The sequence below is a fragment of the Anthonomus grandis genome, chromosome 13 (genome assembly GCF_022605725.1).
Source record: "Anthonomus grandis grandis chromosome 13, icAntGran1.3, whole genome shotgun sequence".
Classification (NCBI taxonomy): domain Eukaryota; kingdom Metazoa; phylum Arthropoda; class Insecta; order Coleoptera; family Curculionidae; genus Anthonomus; species Anthonomus grandis.
Genome location: NC_065558.1, coordinates 20614280 through 20630939, shown reverse-complemented (window position 1 = coordinate 20630939; position 16660 = coordinate 20614280). Strand labels below are relative to the sequence as shown.

The 16660-nt window shown below is 33.6% G+C and overlaps 1 protein-coding gene across 3 annotated transcripts in view; it reads left to right on the top strand.

Annotated features, from left to right (window-relative positions):
• The window catches only part of LOC126743632 (adhesion G protein-coupled receptor E4-like), a 747227-nt gene that overhangs the window by 465435 nt on the left and 265132 nt on the right, over positions 1-16660 (top strand). For all 3 annotated transcript variants that reach the window (XM_050450819.1, XM_050450821.1, XM_050450820.1), the window contains one exon: positions 7924-8084. In XM_050450819.1, coding sequence (XP_050306776.1) covers positions 7924-8084 — 161 coding nt within the window. The remainder of the gene's footprint in view (positions 1-7923; positions 8085-16660) is intronic.

The window sequence follows — 16660 nt, the reverse complement described above, 5'->3', positions numbered from 1 at the left end:
ACTGAAATAAGTTTAATATTGTGTTAGAATGCCTTGGCTTAACAACAAATGTTTTGAACTTCTCCTCAGTGTTCCGGTAGCCCATAGGTTATAGTCTCTGGCTTGTAAGCTTGTTGTCGCGGGTTCGATTCCCAATAGATGTGATATTATTTTACAATTTTTTATTTTTTATTTTTTGGTTCTAAATAACTGTATAGTCATCCTAACCTTAAATGTATGTTTATTTACTGTTTTGCCAACGTTAGTGGCTTTTTAAGGTTTTAGTCTTTTTAATGTCCTCTTTTTTCTTTCAATACTAATTATTATTGTTTTAGGCCTGATGATGCTCTGAATAGAGCGAAACACGTGTAGCTTTAAGTAAATGTTGTGAGACCGTGACTTTGTGTTTTTCATTGTTTTTCGTCTATCATAATTTATGTATGATATAATATATACTGATATACTCTCACCCCTTCTTTCTTTACAACTATGTTCTGTTTTAGATTAATTTAGATTATATATAACTGCGCTTCGTTTTCATAGATCGGCCTTAAGTAAAAATGCCGCTCATTGCATTGGAATTGCAATTATGTTTTAATCTCTTTTACCAATTTCCATGCACTTTTCTAGCTACACTAACGTTTGCCTCTGCATTGAGCGATAAGGTCGTTCCCCAATGATCGTAATTGGCAGGGCTGTATTTTCTTTGAAAAATCGAAACATTCCGGTAAAATCTATGGTTTTGGAAGTCATCCATAAGTTTGAAAATTGTGGATATGGAATATAATAAAACTTGCTCGACAATTAGAGAAAGAAAGGGAAATTCGTGAAATTGCTGTATATAGTTTTACCGAAGTTACATTTCTCGGTAATAGTTCACAAATTTCATTCTTAAAATTCTGCCTTAAATAGTTAAGAACGCTGACACAATTACAACACAAGAAATTGTTTCAGAGAACGAACTAATGAAATTGTGAAAAAATGAGGAAATGCACGAACAGAGATAAAATAATATTATGAAATTGTAAATACGTAAATTATTCTCTTACGATTGTACTTACATTTGGCCTAATATTTTCATCTATAGTTTCTAATTTTTAAGTGTCTAATTTTTAATGAGTAATTTTTTTTCTTTCAACATCTCGATCTATCTGTAAGTTACTCAACAAAAAAGAAACACTGAAATATTGTATTAAACTTACAGTATACTCAAAAAATTAACGTACTGACCGATATTTTAAAAACTCAATTAGTGCTCTTTTTTATTGACGGTAACGGAGAAAATAATGTTTTGAGGCAACAAATTATTCTTAATTTGGGCAAGTGTTCCAGATTACTTAAAGCTAGTGAATAGTTTTACAACAGGCTGGGATATTATTGTTTATCATAAGCCGGTGGTATTTTTGTACACTAATAATAATATCTTTAAAAGATAAGCTTAGCCCAATAGAACTAAATAGAATTTTTGTTATTTCACCCATCGACTTATTTTTCTGCACTTTCAATAATTTCACTCGCTACAATGGTGTTTTCTTTTTCATGTTGCTCAAAATTATTATTTTTTTATTTTTTAGGTACTGAATTATATTATATGAGTCAATTTTCTTATAAAATCAATAGTATTCTTAAGTTTATCTTGTTTTTTAAATCAAATTTTTTTTAAAGGTTTGAATTCCTTTTACCTAAGTAATAATATTATTGAAAAAACTAAGACCAATCCAAAACCATTAAATGTTTTTTTCAATATGTCTAACTTTTATCTAACAAATTGTTTCAAATCAGCAAAACTCTCAAAGAAGCACCGATGTCGATACTCCTTTTTGTTTGAGACAATAAATCTAGTGAGTTTTCAAAGCCGACTTTTAAAACTCTAATACCATCGGCAAAGTTTCCTTAAAGCCCGAAACCTCAGTCGCATATTTTTAGCGTTCCCTTTCGGGTTAGTCGGAAAGTTATTTCATTTTGCGCGTTGCATGACATTTCGCCGGGTTATGGCATTTAATCTTAAAATTACATTTTTAACCTTTTAATTCAAACAGAAAATAGTCTTTTCAATTTATCTTTATTTAAATACCTCCCACGCAACACACGAAAGTTAACTAAACGTTTATTTTTGATTTACACCACGTTTACATATTTGATTGCACTTCAACTATAAAAATCGGATAAAATGTCCGCGTAATATGCGTTGAGGAATCTAATATCATGTTTATGTTATTCACGTTTAACAAGAAGATTTATTACACTTTAATAATATATATTTATTATTTCATAAAAGTTAAACGTTTTAGTATGGTAAATTGTATACTATTTAAAGACGTATACAAACGTTTAAAAAAGACGTTGTTGACTTAAATTATGGTATATTATACCGGTTGTCCAGAAACTCCATTGGCAAACTTTACAGAGTGATTCTTCAACAATAAGTAAGAATTTTTTTCATATGAATATATGTTCTAAACGTTTTAGTTTCTGATCTAAAAGGTGTTAAAATTTAAAAAAAAAGAATTTTTTTAAATAACTTTTAAATAATTTGCAGGTGTGTTTTATGCATCAGGGGACATTTTTTGACATAGAACAAAATAAATTTTTAGCAATGATATTAATAAGGGGTCTATCGTAAATATTTTTTATTATAAAAATGTACACCAATGCATTTTTCTAAAATAAATTTTTATTTATTAAATACTTGTTTAGTTTTAAGCAAATTTGTATTCTTCAGTTTTTTTTAATTGTATATCTTATTTGGTATAATTATAGTGTTTCATACACGTTCATGCGTTTCCTACTTTTTTCTAGATTTCCCTGTGTTTAATATTTAATATTCTTTATTACACTATAAAATATATACGTGTATAAAAAGTCTATCATTTAAAATACATACATACATACATACATACATATCGAGTTTAAAAACTAGATATGTAAATCCGGTGAAAATTTTTTTAAATGTCGAAATTTTCGCCTTTTTGTAAACAGAAGAGTATATATATATATATATATATATATATATATATATATATATATATATATATATATATAATAATATACGTATATTCTACAGTTTAATAAATATAACTTGACCATATAACATATACGGTTGATGAATAGGGTAAACTGTCCAACACTGAACCACAGTACACAGAGAACCATATTCAAATTTGGCGCAACTACATTTACCAACGGTCGTTAGTGTGTGTGGTGGGGACCACTTAAAGCATCTCTAACGTATGCTAGTCGATTCTCGTCGATCAGTATTATTTTAAACGCGCCACGTGCAATTGTGTGTTTTCAGGTAAGCAAACTAAATTTCGTATGTTCATTTACCCAATGTTTTTGGGGTGTTTGCTCAAATATTTTGAATGTTTGATAGTGTCATCTATTGTTAATTCTTTTTAGCCAACTTATAAATAATAATTCTTTTGTTTTTCATTATTGCTATTTTGTTATTAATTTTTTTATTGGATAGTAGCAAATTTACACAGTGAACCGGTACACAGTGAATCGGTTCACTGTGTACACAGTAAATCGGTTCACTGTGGACCGTATTATCTATAAAATGATATTTATAAAAAAATTGACTTTTAGCATCATGGCTCGCAAACAACGAGAACGTAAAATCGGAAAGCACACTGAGGCACAAATGGCTGACGCTCTTGCTCTCAAGAATACGGGAATTAGCCTACGAGAAGCCTCTAGAAGGAAATCTATTCCCTATCCAACACTTCGGAGATACTTCATGAAGCAGCAACAGTTAGGAGACGATGTTCGACTTAATCCAAACTATGAGGTTAACAAAGTATTTACAGTGGAGCAAGAAAAGTCGTTAGTGGAATACATATATGAATGTGCTTATGCTTTTTACGGCGTAACGAATAAAGATTGTCGTAGGATTGCTTACTAAATGGTAAAAAAAATAATATAAAAATGCCTGCTTCATGGTCAAAACAGGAGTTTGCTGGAATAAAATGGCTGCGTTTTTTTCGCCATGATATCCAACCTTGACGCTAAGATGCCCAGAGCGTTGTAGTCTAGCCAGAGCAACCTCTTTTAACCGATCAAATGTGCGAAAATTTTTTGATAATCTTTATAATATTTTGCAAAGAGATCCACGGTTTGCCGATGGGACGCGAATCTTTAATTTGGACGAAACTTCCACTACGACCGTGCAAAAACCTCAAAGAGTCTTGGTACCCAAGGGTATAAGCTTGTCCAAAGTAACCAGTGGAGAAAAGGGACCATTAGTTACTATATGTTGTATCGTAAGTGCAAGTGGACAAAGTCTACCGCCAGCTTTAATATTTCCCAGAGTGCATTTTAAACCACATATGCTTAATGGAGCTCCACCAGGCTCTTTGAGCTTGCCAACGTCCAGTGGCTGGATAAATTCAGATCTCTTTAGCGAGGTGATGCTTCATTTTGTCAAGCATAGCTCATCTTCAAAAGAGAATCCATCCATATTGATTATGGACAACCACGAATCGCACCTGACAATCAGAGCTATTGATATTGCAAAGGAAAACGGTGTTAATATTTTAACCCTTCCACCCCATACAACGCAGAAAGCCCAACCATTAGATGTTGGTATAATGAAGCCGTTTAAAGAATATTATAATGCCTCTATTAATTCTTGGATGCTGAGAAATCCTGGGATTCCCGTTACTATTTATAAATTAGCATCTTTTATTGGAATAGCTTATCAGAAAGCTATGACACCATCTACAATTACAAATGCATTTCGGAAAACAGGCAAATTTCCGTTTGATCGTAACATTTTTTCAGAAGTTGACTTTATGCCTAGCTCCGTCACCGATAGACCTGACCCTGGAGATCGAAACCTATATATTTTGGACCAAGAGGTGGAAAATGGAAACCCAGATGACAGAGATGATATTGAAGAAAACACAAACTCTTCACAACGTGACATGTCAACAGAAAAAGCTACTATATCCAATCAACCAGATGGTATCGAGAAAAACCTAAATATCGAGTCTCCTATTCCAACCACTTCGTATCAACAAAACAACGAAAATATTTTTATATCTCCCAAAGAATTTCAACCACCACTCCGTGCAGCCGCCAGAAAAAATACAAGGAAAAGACGCAAAGCGGGAAGGAGTCTAATTGCAACTGACACTCCTGAAAAGGACCTCTTGGAAATGAAGCAACAACGTAAAAGACGAATAGTTCCGAAGAAGACAAAGATAGTCCTAATGGAAAGTTCATCGTCAAGCTCAGACACATCGTTGGTTTTAGACAGTGATAATGAGACATCAGAAGATGAAGCGTTGCCAGGTATTAAGTTGGCTCTTGAGAGAGCCCCACTTCCTGATGACTTTGTGCTTGTAGAATTTCAATTAAAGAAAAATATTATTTATTATGTGGGGAAAATTTTAAAAGAAAATAAAAATAGTTTTTCTGTAACGTTCTTGCGTAGAAAAGTTATAGACAATATGTTTTACATGCCTCTTGTTACAGATATGGCAGATATAGATCTAGCGGACATAAAAACTATTTTACCAAAGCCTCATATTAATGGAAGTACCTCAAGGCAAAATTCCTATTTTAAATTTAATGTTAATTTAGGTTTATTAGATGTTCGTTAAAATTCCTATTTTTTTGTAAAAGTTAAGTTTTTTTTATTTTGTTTTTTGTTCTTAGTTTTTTAAAAGAAGTTCTTATTTTTGCTAACTTATTTTTAGAATTTAAAACTTTAAAACTGGTTGTAATTATTGAAAAATACATAATCATACTTCATTCGTTTTTTTTTTGTTTTTGGTTCACTGTAAACAGTGTAGATGGTTCATTGTACCCACAAGGTGGTACACAGTAAACCACAAAACAGGTTTTAAAAAAAAAATTATAAAGATTAACTCTATATTATTTTTTGTTAAATGGTGCCTGTATTTAATACATCATTATAATAACTAATATAAACTGAAGTTTGCAAATTTTACCTTCTCTATTCTCTTTAAAAAATGAGTAAAAAATAAAAATGGTTCATTGTTGGACAGTTTATACCAAAACTAAAAAGTTACTAAAATATCGTTAAATACAGAGTGGAATTTTTAACTGTGACAAATTCAGTGAGGGAGAGGGAGTCTATTTATTTGTTGAAAAAAAAAAGGAACATGGGTTCCTTTATTTTCAGTTTGGCACATTTTTTTGGTATTTTTATAAAATTTACCCTCTTTTGATGCTAGAAACCACCTCTAAGTTTTTTTTTCAAATGTGAAGGTATGTTTTATGATATCTCGTTAGAAAGGGAATAAAAAAAAGAATATGATTTACTATTTACTTTTGCCTTTTGATAAGCTAGAAAGCCAGAAAAGTAATAAAATGTTGCCATTTTAGCAAGTGGATTTTACCTGCGCGGAATGTCCAAATGAAAAAAAAATGTAATTGATCAAGTTTTTGTTTATTTGTCTGTCACATTCCAATGATCACTTTATTTTTGGTTTGGTAGAAGCCAATAATTTTGTTGTATAATATTGTTGTAAATTGTATTTTGTGCAGTTTGAACCATTTACTTTAAATAAAAAGTATTTTCATACAAAAATGGGTTATTCAACTAAATCACTAAAAATTGAAATTTTAATGAAATTTTGGCTTTGGAGACAGATCACGCGCATAAGCAGAAGTAGCAGCTCTATTTCACGAAAGACATCCTAATCTTTCAGCAATTTCCCAAAGCATTATCAGCAAATATGAAAATCATTATCGTGAGGTGGGCTAATGGATAAAAACACGCAATTAAATGTTTTACTGACTCTCCAAGAAAATCCTAATACTCCAGTTCGACAGGTTGTAAGAGAATGCAACATAAGCGATACGTCTTATAAAATGCAATATATACAGGATTTATTAGAAGATGATCCGGACCGTCGTCTTCAGTTTTGTGATGTGATGATGAATCTTTTTAATTAGCATTTAGCAGATTTGGATTAGATTCTTTTACAAGTGATTTGCACTCAATAGTAAGGTCAATAAACAGAACTGTCGATGTTAGTCCACAAAAAACTCTCACTGGATACGAGAAACACACCCTCAGCGTCCGCAAAAACTTAATGTTTGGGCAGGCATAATTGGCGACCAAGTCATTGGCCCAATATGCCTTACAGCTAACTCAAATGGCACTACATATTTAAATTACTTGCAACAAGAGTTTATGCCAGCTTTGACTGCTTTATTTCCTCATCAAGCAGAAGCAGATCTTCATGATGATCGAATATGGTTTCAGCAGGATGGTGCTCCGCCTCATTACGCCCAAAACGTGCAACACCATTTGACTTAAGTTTTTCCAAACCGCTGGATAGGAAGAAGAGTTACCATTGAATGAAAGTCAAGATCGCCGGACCTTAATCCTATGGATTATTTCGTTTAGGGTCACCTAAAAACCGAAAGTTTACGTAATAAGACCAGAAAATTTAGATGAACTTAGGCAAAGACTTATATATGAAATTCGCCAAATAACTCCAGATATGATTCGTAATATCAAGAATAAATTTTATTTTAGATTAGGGTTTTTCCAAAAAAAAAATGGGCGACATTTCCAACAATACTTACAACAAAATAACCTTGTCGAAAAATTCGTATTTTATTTCTTTCTAGCTTCTTAGCTTATTAAAATGCAAAAGTAAATAGTGGGTCATATTCCTTTTTTTATTTCCTTTCCAACATGCTATCACAAAACATACCTTCACATTTGAAAAAAAAAATTGGGGTTTTTGCTACCCTCAAAAAGAGGGTAAAATTTATAAAGATTCAAGAAAAAAAGGTGCTAAACTGAAAATAAAGGGACCTGTGTTCCTTTATTTTTTCAACAAATAAATAGGCTCTCTAATACTTAATTTATTCCAGTTGAAAATTCCACCCTGTATATTTAACGATAATAAAATGTGTTTCTTGGGCTATGGGATATACTATTTTTTGTACTTGTTTCAGGACTCGGAGCTGTGCATAGCTTTGTCATCTGCCCTTCACTACATAAGACTATGTGTGTTTGCATGGATGCTTCTCATGACGCATAATATGTATATGCAGTATAAAACTGGTCTTCATTTAATTCCTGTTACAGACACCAACATCGGAAAAAAGTTTTTCAGGTAAGAAAATAACTATTTTATGAGCACCTTTATTGTTTAGAATGGTAGAGAATCAGTTAATATTCCTCCATAGATTTCGGATCAAACTTCTAGGGGTTATTCAGTGCGACAGTAGAAAACATTTGAGTACCTATGTCTGAAAAAGTGTCACTACGGCTCTAGGACTCTAAGACGCGTTAAAATTTAGAAAAACGATGAGATGTCTGCGGATTTAATGCATTAAATTTTTGCCTTCTGTACGTAATATCATCACGATAATCATTCAAAATGCCTTCCTTTATCCTGAACACACTGATTTAATCCTCGCACATGACTTCGGCGGACTTGACTAAAAATTTGATACTCGTTTCAAATGCTGCTATAATTCGTCCACTTTCGTTTCACAATTCCTACTGAAGTTTCGAAGACTAAAGACTTAACATGTGCCTATAGGAAAAAATTTAGCGAGGCTAAATCGGGTGACCTAGGAGGCCAAGAAACTGCTCCATTTCTGGTAACCCAAAGGTGTCAAAACCGCTGAGCCAAATCCTCATGTACTTGTACAGCAAAGTGAGCTGGCGTTTCATCATGCCGAAACCACATTTGCTGCCCAGCGTTTATTGGAACATTTTCCAGAAGTTCTGGAAGAATTTCCTCCAAGAAACGGCGGAAAATAGGTCCTGTTAACCGTTCCGGTAGAAAGTATGGTCTAAGTAAATAATGATAAAGAATGCCTGCTTAATGCTTATACGTTGACAGACCATAGTTGCTGATACTTTTTATGAAAAATTGCATAGGGATTCTCTTCGTCCCAAATGGCTATTCCTACTATTAAAAATACCGTCTCTTGAGAAAGAAGCCTCTTTATCGGTCTATAAAACATAGCGTAAAAAATTTGGTTTTACAGCGATTTGATGAATAAGCCATTAACAAAATTGAACTCTAGGATGATAATCGGCTGCAGCCAATCCTTGAACTTTCTGGAAGTGGTAAGGATAAAGTTTTTGCTCGCGTAGCACCCGCCAGACGGAAGCGTTACTCGTATTCATATACTTAGCAATGTAACTTGTGCTACTTAACCCTCTCAAGCCCAAATTATTTTTTGCAAAAAAAAATTTTTTTTCTTTTTTTTTGTATAATTATTGGCTAAAAAATAAGGTAAAATTTTTTTTTGAAAGGGCCATTTTTTTAGGGAAAAAAATTATTACTTCATTTGGAATCAGTGAGCGAAAAATAATACAAATGTAAATTTTTAATTGTTTATTTTAGTTAACTTAAGTCGTATCGGAAAAGTAGGAAAGGTACTAAACATTAAAAACTAACGGTTATGAAATCTAACAAAACAATTGTTATCCTTTGACAAACAAAGGGGCATACAGGATTTTGCATTTCATACAGGAAATTCTGGTGTATAATTTGATGCAATTTCTACATCTCTGTTTGGGTTCGATCTGTTCTGGCCATTGAGAGAATCTATCAAATTTTGCATCATCTATGGGTCTGGGTACAACAGGCCGTTTACGCGGAGGCTGTTCATTATCAACTGGATCAGATGGCCGTCCTCTTCGCCGCAATGGTGCATTTTGTTGTAACATTGCATGTGAAACTTCGGCTCTGAATGTGACCAGTCGTTTAAACTTATTGATACCTCTTGCTGAACAGTCTCTCCTGTACAAGAGCCATGCAATTATGATGTAAATATCTATTGGATGGTAAATTAGTCGTAAATAATAACATCTAACACCTATTTTGATTCAATATAAGGAGACGAGCATTTTTACTCTCGTCTGTACAAAAGTCAAACGAACCACCTCCTTCCTTTTTCAACTCAGAATCATTTTTTAATTAACATCCAGGTATCCTTACAATCCTTACGGTTCCACATGCAAATATTTCCAGTTTCTTAAGTTCACATAATAGTTTATACGACGTGAACCAATTATTATCTATAAAAACTTTATAATTTAAGTCTTTGGGTAATGTCTCCACAAGTCTTATAACAATATCACCACTGATTCCTAGATTACTCTCTTTTACGGTCCCTTTTCCCTTGTATATTTCAAAGTCATAAATAAAACCGCTCACTCCAGCTCTGGCAAATATTTTAATTCCCCATTTATGCGGTTTATTCCGAATCAACTGTTTGAATGAACTCCTCCCCTTGAATGGCACCATGATTTCGTCTATTGAATTGTTTTATTCTTGATCAATTTTTGACATGTTTAATTTGATTGCATCTATTACAGGTCGTATTTTAAAAATTTTGTCATAATCTAGATGATCACGGGTCTTATATTTATTTATTTACAGTCAAGGCTTTCTAACAGACAGGCACAGCTGTCCAATAATAAGAAAGCACGTTATATCACAAACACAAATTAGTAAACAAGTTCTCTATAATAATAATTACAACTACAGAGAATTAATTCTTAAAATTACATCACAATCTAGAAAGAATTACTTATGTAGTTTAATCAGGAAGCCATCTTAGGTGTCGTTTAAAGGCATCAAAGCTCAAAAAAAATAAGTCAATATTAGGATGGTTTAACTCCAAACTATTATACATACGGGTACATCTAATAATTGGAGAATTCGATAAGTAATTGGAAAAATACCTGGACACTACAAAAGTTTGTCTATTACGACGGATGTAAGGATTGATGTTAAAATTGAGTTTTTCTAAAATTTTAAATTTTAAATTATCATCATAACTAAAGAAATGCCGTCGTCTGTTAAACCTATAATTTAAAGTGTTAACAAATTTGCGCTGCACACTCTCCAGTCGGCCAATATAATTGGCGTACATTGGATTCCAAACTGTTGTTGCGTATTCCAGTACAGGTCTTACTATACTATTAAATAAAATTGTTAAGGAATTTATGTTGCTAAATCCTTTTGTTGCTCGAAAAACAAATCCAAGATTTTTAAGAGCCTTTTGTACAATATTTTCAAGATGCTTTTCAAACAAAAGCCTAGGATCCAATGTCACCCCAAGATCCTTAATATAATCCAAATATGTAAGCTTAACATTATTTAGGTAAAGATCACATTTAACTTGCAGAGGAACAGGCCTTTTAGAGAACAAAATACAATTACATTTATCCAAATTGACAAAAAGTCTATTCAAAGTACAGTAATTCATAAAATTAGATAAATCGTACTGTAAAGTAAAGTAATCAGCAGCCGAATTATTAGTTCTTGAGATATTAAGACCATCTGCATATAAAGCATAGCTACTATGTGAAAAACATTGCTCTATATCATATAGGAAAATGATAAACAGCAGAGGACCCAAGTGTGACCCCTGAGGCAGACCTGAAGTCACAGCTGTACTCTTCGATTTTTGGCCATTTACAACAACATACTGAGATCTTTCACTTAAGTAACTTTTAAAAATTTCAAACAAAGCCCCATGTACCCCGAAATTCTCAAGCTTTATTAAAAGAGTTGGGTGGTGGACCTTATCGAAAGCTTTAGAGAAATCGGTGTACACTGTACAAGTCTCAGAACCTCGCTCCATATTCTCAGATATGAGTTGAACGTAAGGCACAAGGTTAGTCAGTGCCGATCTTTTTTTTAAAAAGCCGTGTTGGTTTAAGTCAATCGATCCCCTAACAATAAAAAATAATTGATCCAAAATAAGAGACTCAAACAGTTTCCCAAAATGGCTCAAGAGAGAAATCGGTCTATAGTTATTGATAGCGCTTTTATCTCCTGATTTAAAAATAGGCACAATTTGGGCCACTTTCCAAAGCTTAGGGTATTTACCAGTTGAAATACATTGATTATACAATAAATATAGAGGCTCACAAAGATTAGGACATGATTTCAGAAATATTGAGGGAAATCCGTCTGGCCTAGGACCCTTTTTGGGATTCATAGAGCATAATGCTTCTCTAATATCGTCTTCTCGAACATGATCAACAGTAAAACATTCTTTTGATCGGACAACATCAATTAATGATGGAGTATTAGATGGTTCAAAAACACTGCTAAAAAACTTTGAGAAAAGTTCACAAATGTCAGAGTTATTCGTAGCATATTGATCATTAAAGGTCATTTTTAACGGCAATTTTTTTGTATTCCTTTTATTATTAATAAACGACCAAAAGTACTTTGTGTCATGCTTAATATTTTCCTCTGTTTTAGTAATGTAAACTTTATAGTCTTTACCAATATTTAGTTTTACAGTTTTACGTAAATTTAAGAAAATATCGTAGTCAGACTGTAGCTTGTATTTTTTCCAGTCTCTGTGCACCTGCACTTTATTCTTTATTAAATTAATAGTGTGCTTAGAAAACCATAAAGGATATTGGCGCTTTTTAATTTTTATTTTTGATATTTCAGAATTCACAATATTACTCAGTTCTGCGTAAAAACATTCGATGTTGTTATCTACATCACGAGATAAAAATAAATCCTTCCACTGAAGAGAACGAATTTTCTCATTAATAACTGCATAATTTGCTCTAATGAAATTTACCTTTTGATAAGAATTACACACGACTTTTTTTTCATAATTTAACTTAATATTTACCTCCAACGACATATGATGACTGTCCTCAGGCACTAATGGGTAATTACATTTAAGTACCTCGGTTATTAAAGAATTAGTACCTACAACTAAATCTAAAATTCTATTCCTTGAATTCAAAATATAATTAAATTGTTTTAAACCATTAAGGAAGTAAAAATCAGTAAAGCATTTGCTACATGGGTCAGTGGCGTTATCAGAATTTAGTTTGTTATTACTCGACCAGGATAAATTAGGCAAGTTAAAATCACCTAGCAATAAAACTTTTCCATTAATTTTGTTACTTAGTACAGACTCTACTTTTGACATGAAATGTTTATAGTTATTCGAAGATGCGTGAGGGGGGACATAGACAGTACAAATTAACAATTTATTACCTCCATTTAAGACGACACTGACCCATATATCTTCAATTATATTATTGGTGTTACATAATCTTGGTATGAGTTCGGCACAATGAATATCGCGCACAGCTAGCATTACTCCGCCACCATCACTTTTTCCCTAGAGCCGTAGTACTCACTAGAGCACTACGGTCCAATCTAAAAACATTGTAGCCAGGAGGAAATAACTCCGAGCTCAGCACATCAGGCTTCAGCCAGGATTCAGTTATTGATACACAGTCAAATTGAGCAGCACACATAGATTGGTAAATATCAACAGTTTTTGTTCTAAGTCCTCTGGTATTTTGGTAATAAATTGAAAATTCAGTGCATACAGACATTTAAATAGAGATTATACATAGGAGATAGACTAAAGTATTTAAACATAAGAAGAAAAGGGATTAAGTACTCAAAGACGACAAAACTTGTTCATTGGAGACATGAAAAGCCCTACTATTATCCTCTTTTTTAATGAAGATCTTCGAATCCCTAATCCAGCCATATGTATAGTTTGACATTTTGCAAAACTCCCGAGCCCTTCTTGCAGCTGCTTGAAGTATGAAGAGAGATGTTCATTGACAAACAACCTAGTTCCCTGCTCAAATCCCAAGTCAGAAGCCTTCAAACCATGGTTTCGACCTAACTTAACTGCACTTAAAAATTCGTTTCTCTTCGACACGGAGAAAAACTTTACTATAACGTTTTTAGGATAAATATTGCTGGTATCCGACCCCTTGTTAAAACGAGCAACTCTATGAGAAGCGGCTATATCATCATCATGAATTATGGTTCCAACAATGGAGCCTATTTTTTTTACCATTGATATTATATTCTCATTCCTTTTTTCTGGGGCGCCGCAGAGTTCAATATTATTTTTACGACTCTCTTGTTGTAGCACTTCGATTTCCGTTCTTAAGTGCAAAGACTCTTTACGAATTTCGGAAATTTCCTGCTGCATTTCATTTATCGTTTTAGATAATTTTTTTACGTTCTCTATTTGGCTGGTAAAGTCATCGATCTTTGCTCCAAAAAAAGTAAGCGATTCAGTAAATCCCGACTGAACGGATCTGAAGGCAGCCAAATCAGACAAAAAATAAAAAATAAACAGACATAAAATTTAATATACGATTTGCTAGGAACCACTGTCAATCCAATCTACAGCTTTGCGGACGATAGCACACTTATTTCCACATTTAAGTCCGCCAAACCAATGACAGCCGCAAGTTCTCAGAATCTTAGGCAGCAACAAGTAGCTTCAACCAACAACCATATTAGAACAATCTTGGAGTGGGGCGATAACAATTTGGTCAATTTTAACGCTAAAAAAAATGCAGGCTGCAGTATTTACGATGAAGACTAACCTTGGTGGCCCGGAGCTGGTTATGGCAGGGAAAACATTGCCAATGAAATCATCTTTACATCTTCTAGGAGTCGAGGTCACGAACAGTGTGTCCTGGCATGACCACGTTGCCGAGGTCGCCAGGGCGGCTTCCAAAAAACTCGGAGTGCTTTTCAAAACGAAAAAACTGTATACACCAGAACAGCTGCTGACTCTTTATAAGGCTCAAATACGCCCTTTCCTCGAGTATTGCTCGCATGTCTGGAGTTCTGCACCCAAGCATAGCTTAAACCTGCTGGATTCTATACAGAAAAGAGCTATTCGTCTTATCGACAAACCAGAACTGATAAAGAGTCTGGATAGTCTGGAGCACAGGAGAAAGGTGGCTGATCTCTGTTTATTCTACCGTTATTATCACGGTAAGTGCTCCTCTGAGCTGGCAGGCCTGATTCCACCCAGGACTGTTCCGGCAAGAAGGACGCGTCTAGCAGTTGCGGCTCATCAACATCGAGTTCACCTGCCTACCCCAAGGATGTCGCTGTATCGGGACTCATTCATCTGGAGAACATCTTCTTTGTGGAACGGGCTTCCACCTCACATATTTCCCGACACATACAACCTACAGCGATTCAAGATAAATGCCCACAAATATCTTCGCGCAAGCACCACTCCAAGAGTGACATAGGACTTTCCTCTTGTGCTTGTGTTTACCATAAAAAAAAAAAAAAGACAGAAGATGGCTTTGATATCAAGTAACAAACAGTAAACAGGTGGTTTCAGGTGGCACAGGATCGACCAACGTGCAACAGCTTTAGATTCAGTGTCCTAACAAAGTTAAGGGTTGATTAAAGCCACAAAATAAATTAAAAAAAAATAAGTTGCGGAAAAGAGAAAAAAATTAAATAAAAAAATTCGGGCACTATTCTTGAACCTATATATTATATCGAATTTTAAAGACTGTATTCTTAAATGATTTAATTTAAGGGGTTAAATCACACATTTTATATTTATTGATCGAATTGTCAGCCATCAACAGAATATTTATGTCTCATATTTACAGTCTGTGATTTGTCATCAATTTTATTTAGGGATGTTGGTTATTAAAATTTTATAATAGAGTGAAATACTAAAGTTTGTGAGTGTTGCAAAAATAAATCTTAATCAGGAGTATAAGAGAAAGACAAACCATTATTAACGCCATTATTCTATAGAGATTTTTATTTATTTTTATATTTAAGCAACTAAAAATACAACTTTTTCGTATCTTATATTATCTTCATATCCGGCTTTGTTTTCGAAAAAAAAATTTTAAGTATCTTTAACTCATTCTAAAAATTATCCATGGACGACAACATGAAATAAAAACCAATTAATTCGATAAACAATTTCGACCTTAAAGTAAATGAGCAAAATGCTCACCTTCTGATAAAATACACGACTGCAAACGATTTGTCATTGAGTGTCTGACACGCTCAAAAATACCTGGAGTATCCCTTATGATATTGCAATTGACAATTATCCGATTCCTCAAGTCATTCACATCTAGAACAGGAGTTTTATAAACAAGAGCCTTCAGATGGCCACATAAATAGTAATCCAGGCGATTCATATCAGGACTTCGAGCCGGCCAATTTTGAGGTCCTGCACGTCCAATCTAGCAATTAGGGTAGATGACGTCGAGATGCTGACGAGCAAGAACACTGAAATGAGCTGGAGCCCCGTCACGCATAAACCACATGTTGACTCTTACTTGTAGGGGTACTTCTTCTAATAAAGTGGGTAAATGGTGTTGCTAGAAATCCGTGTAGGATTCACCTGTTAATTTTATACCTGTTGATAGAAAAAATGGGCCAATTAGGTAGTCACCAATAATTCCTATCCAAACGTTTAGCGAAAATTGTTGCTGAAAATGAGTTTCTCTAATAACGTGGGGATTTTCGTCGGCCCAAAAATGATCATTGTGGAAGTTCATAATAGCATCTCTTGAAAAATTTGCCTCGTCCGTAAATAAAATATTTGGTAGGAAATTATTATTGTGTGCCATCGTATGAATCAACCACCTGCAAAACATTAATCTTGGATGAAAATCTCGAGGCAGTAGAGCTTGTACACGCTGTATGTGACATGGATGTAGGAGGTTTCTTTTTAGAACTTTCCAAACGGTTTTTGAACTGACTTCAAGCTGCAGTGCAATCTTCCTGATACTATTGGAAGGATCTTCTTCTATCGCATCAAGTATAGCTTCTTCCAGTTCAGGCGTTGTTATAGGTTCTGGTCTTCCACCACCCATATTTTTATTAAAACTCCCAGTTTCACATAATCTTGCATGTAGTTTTCTAAA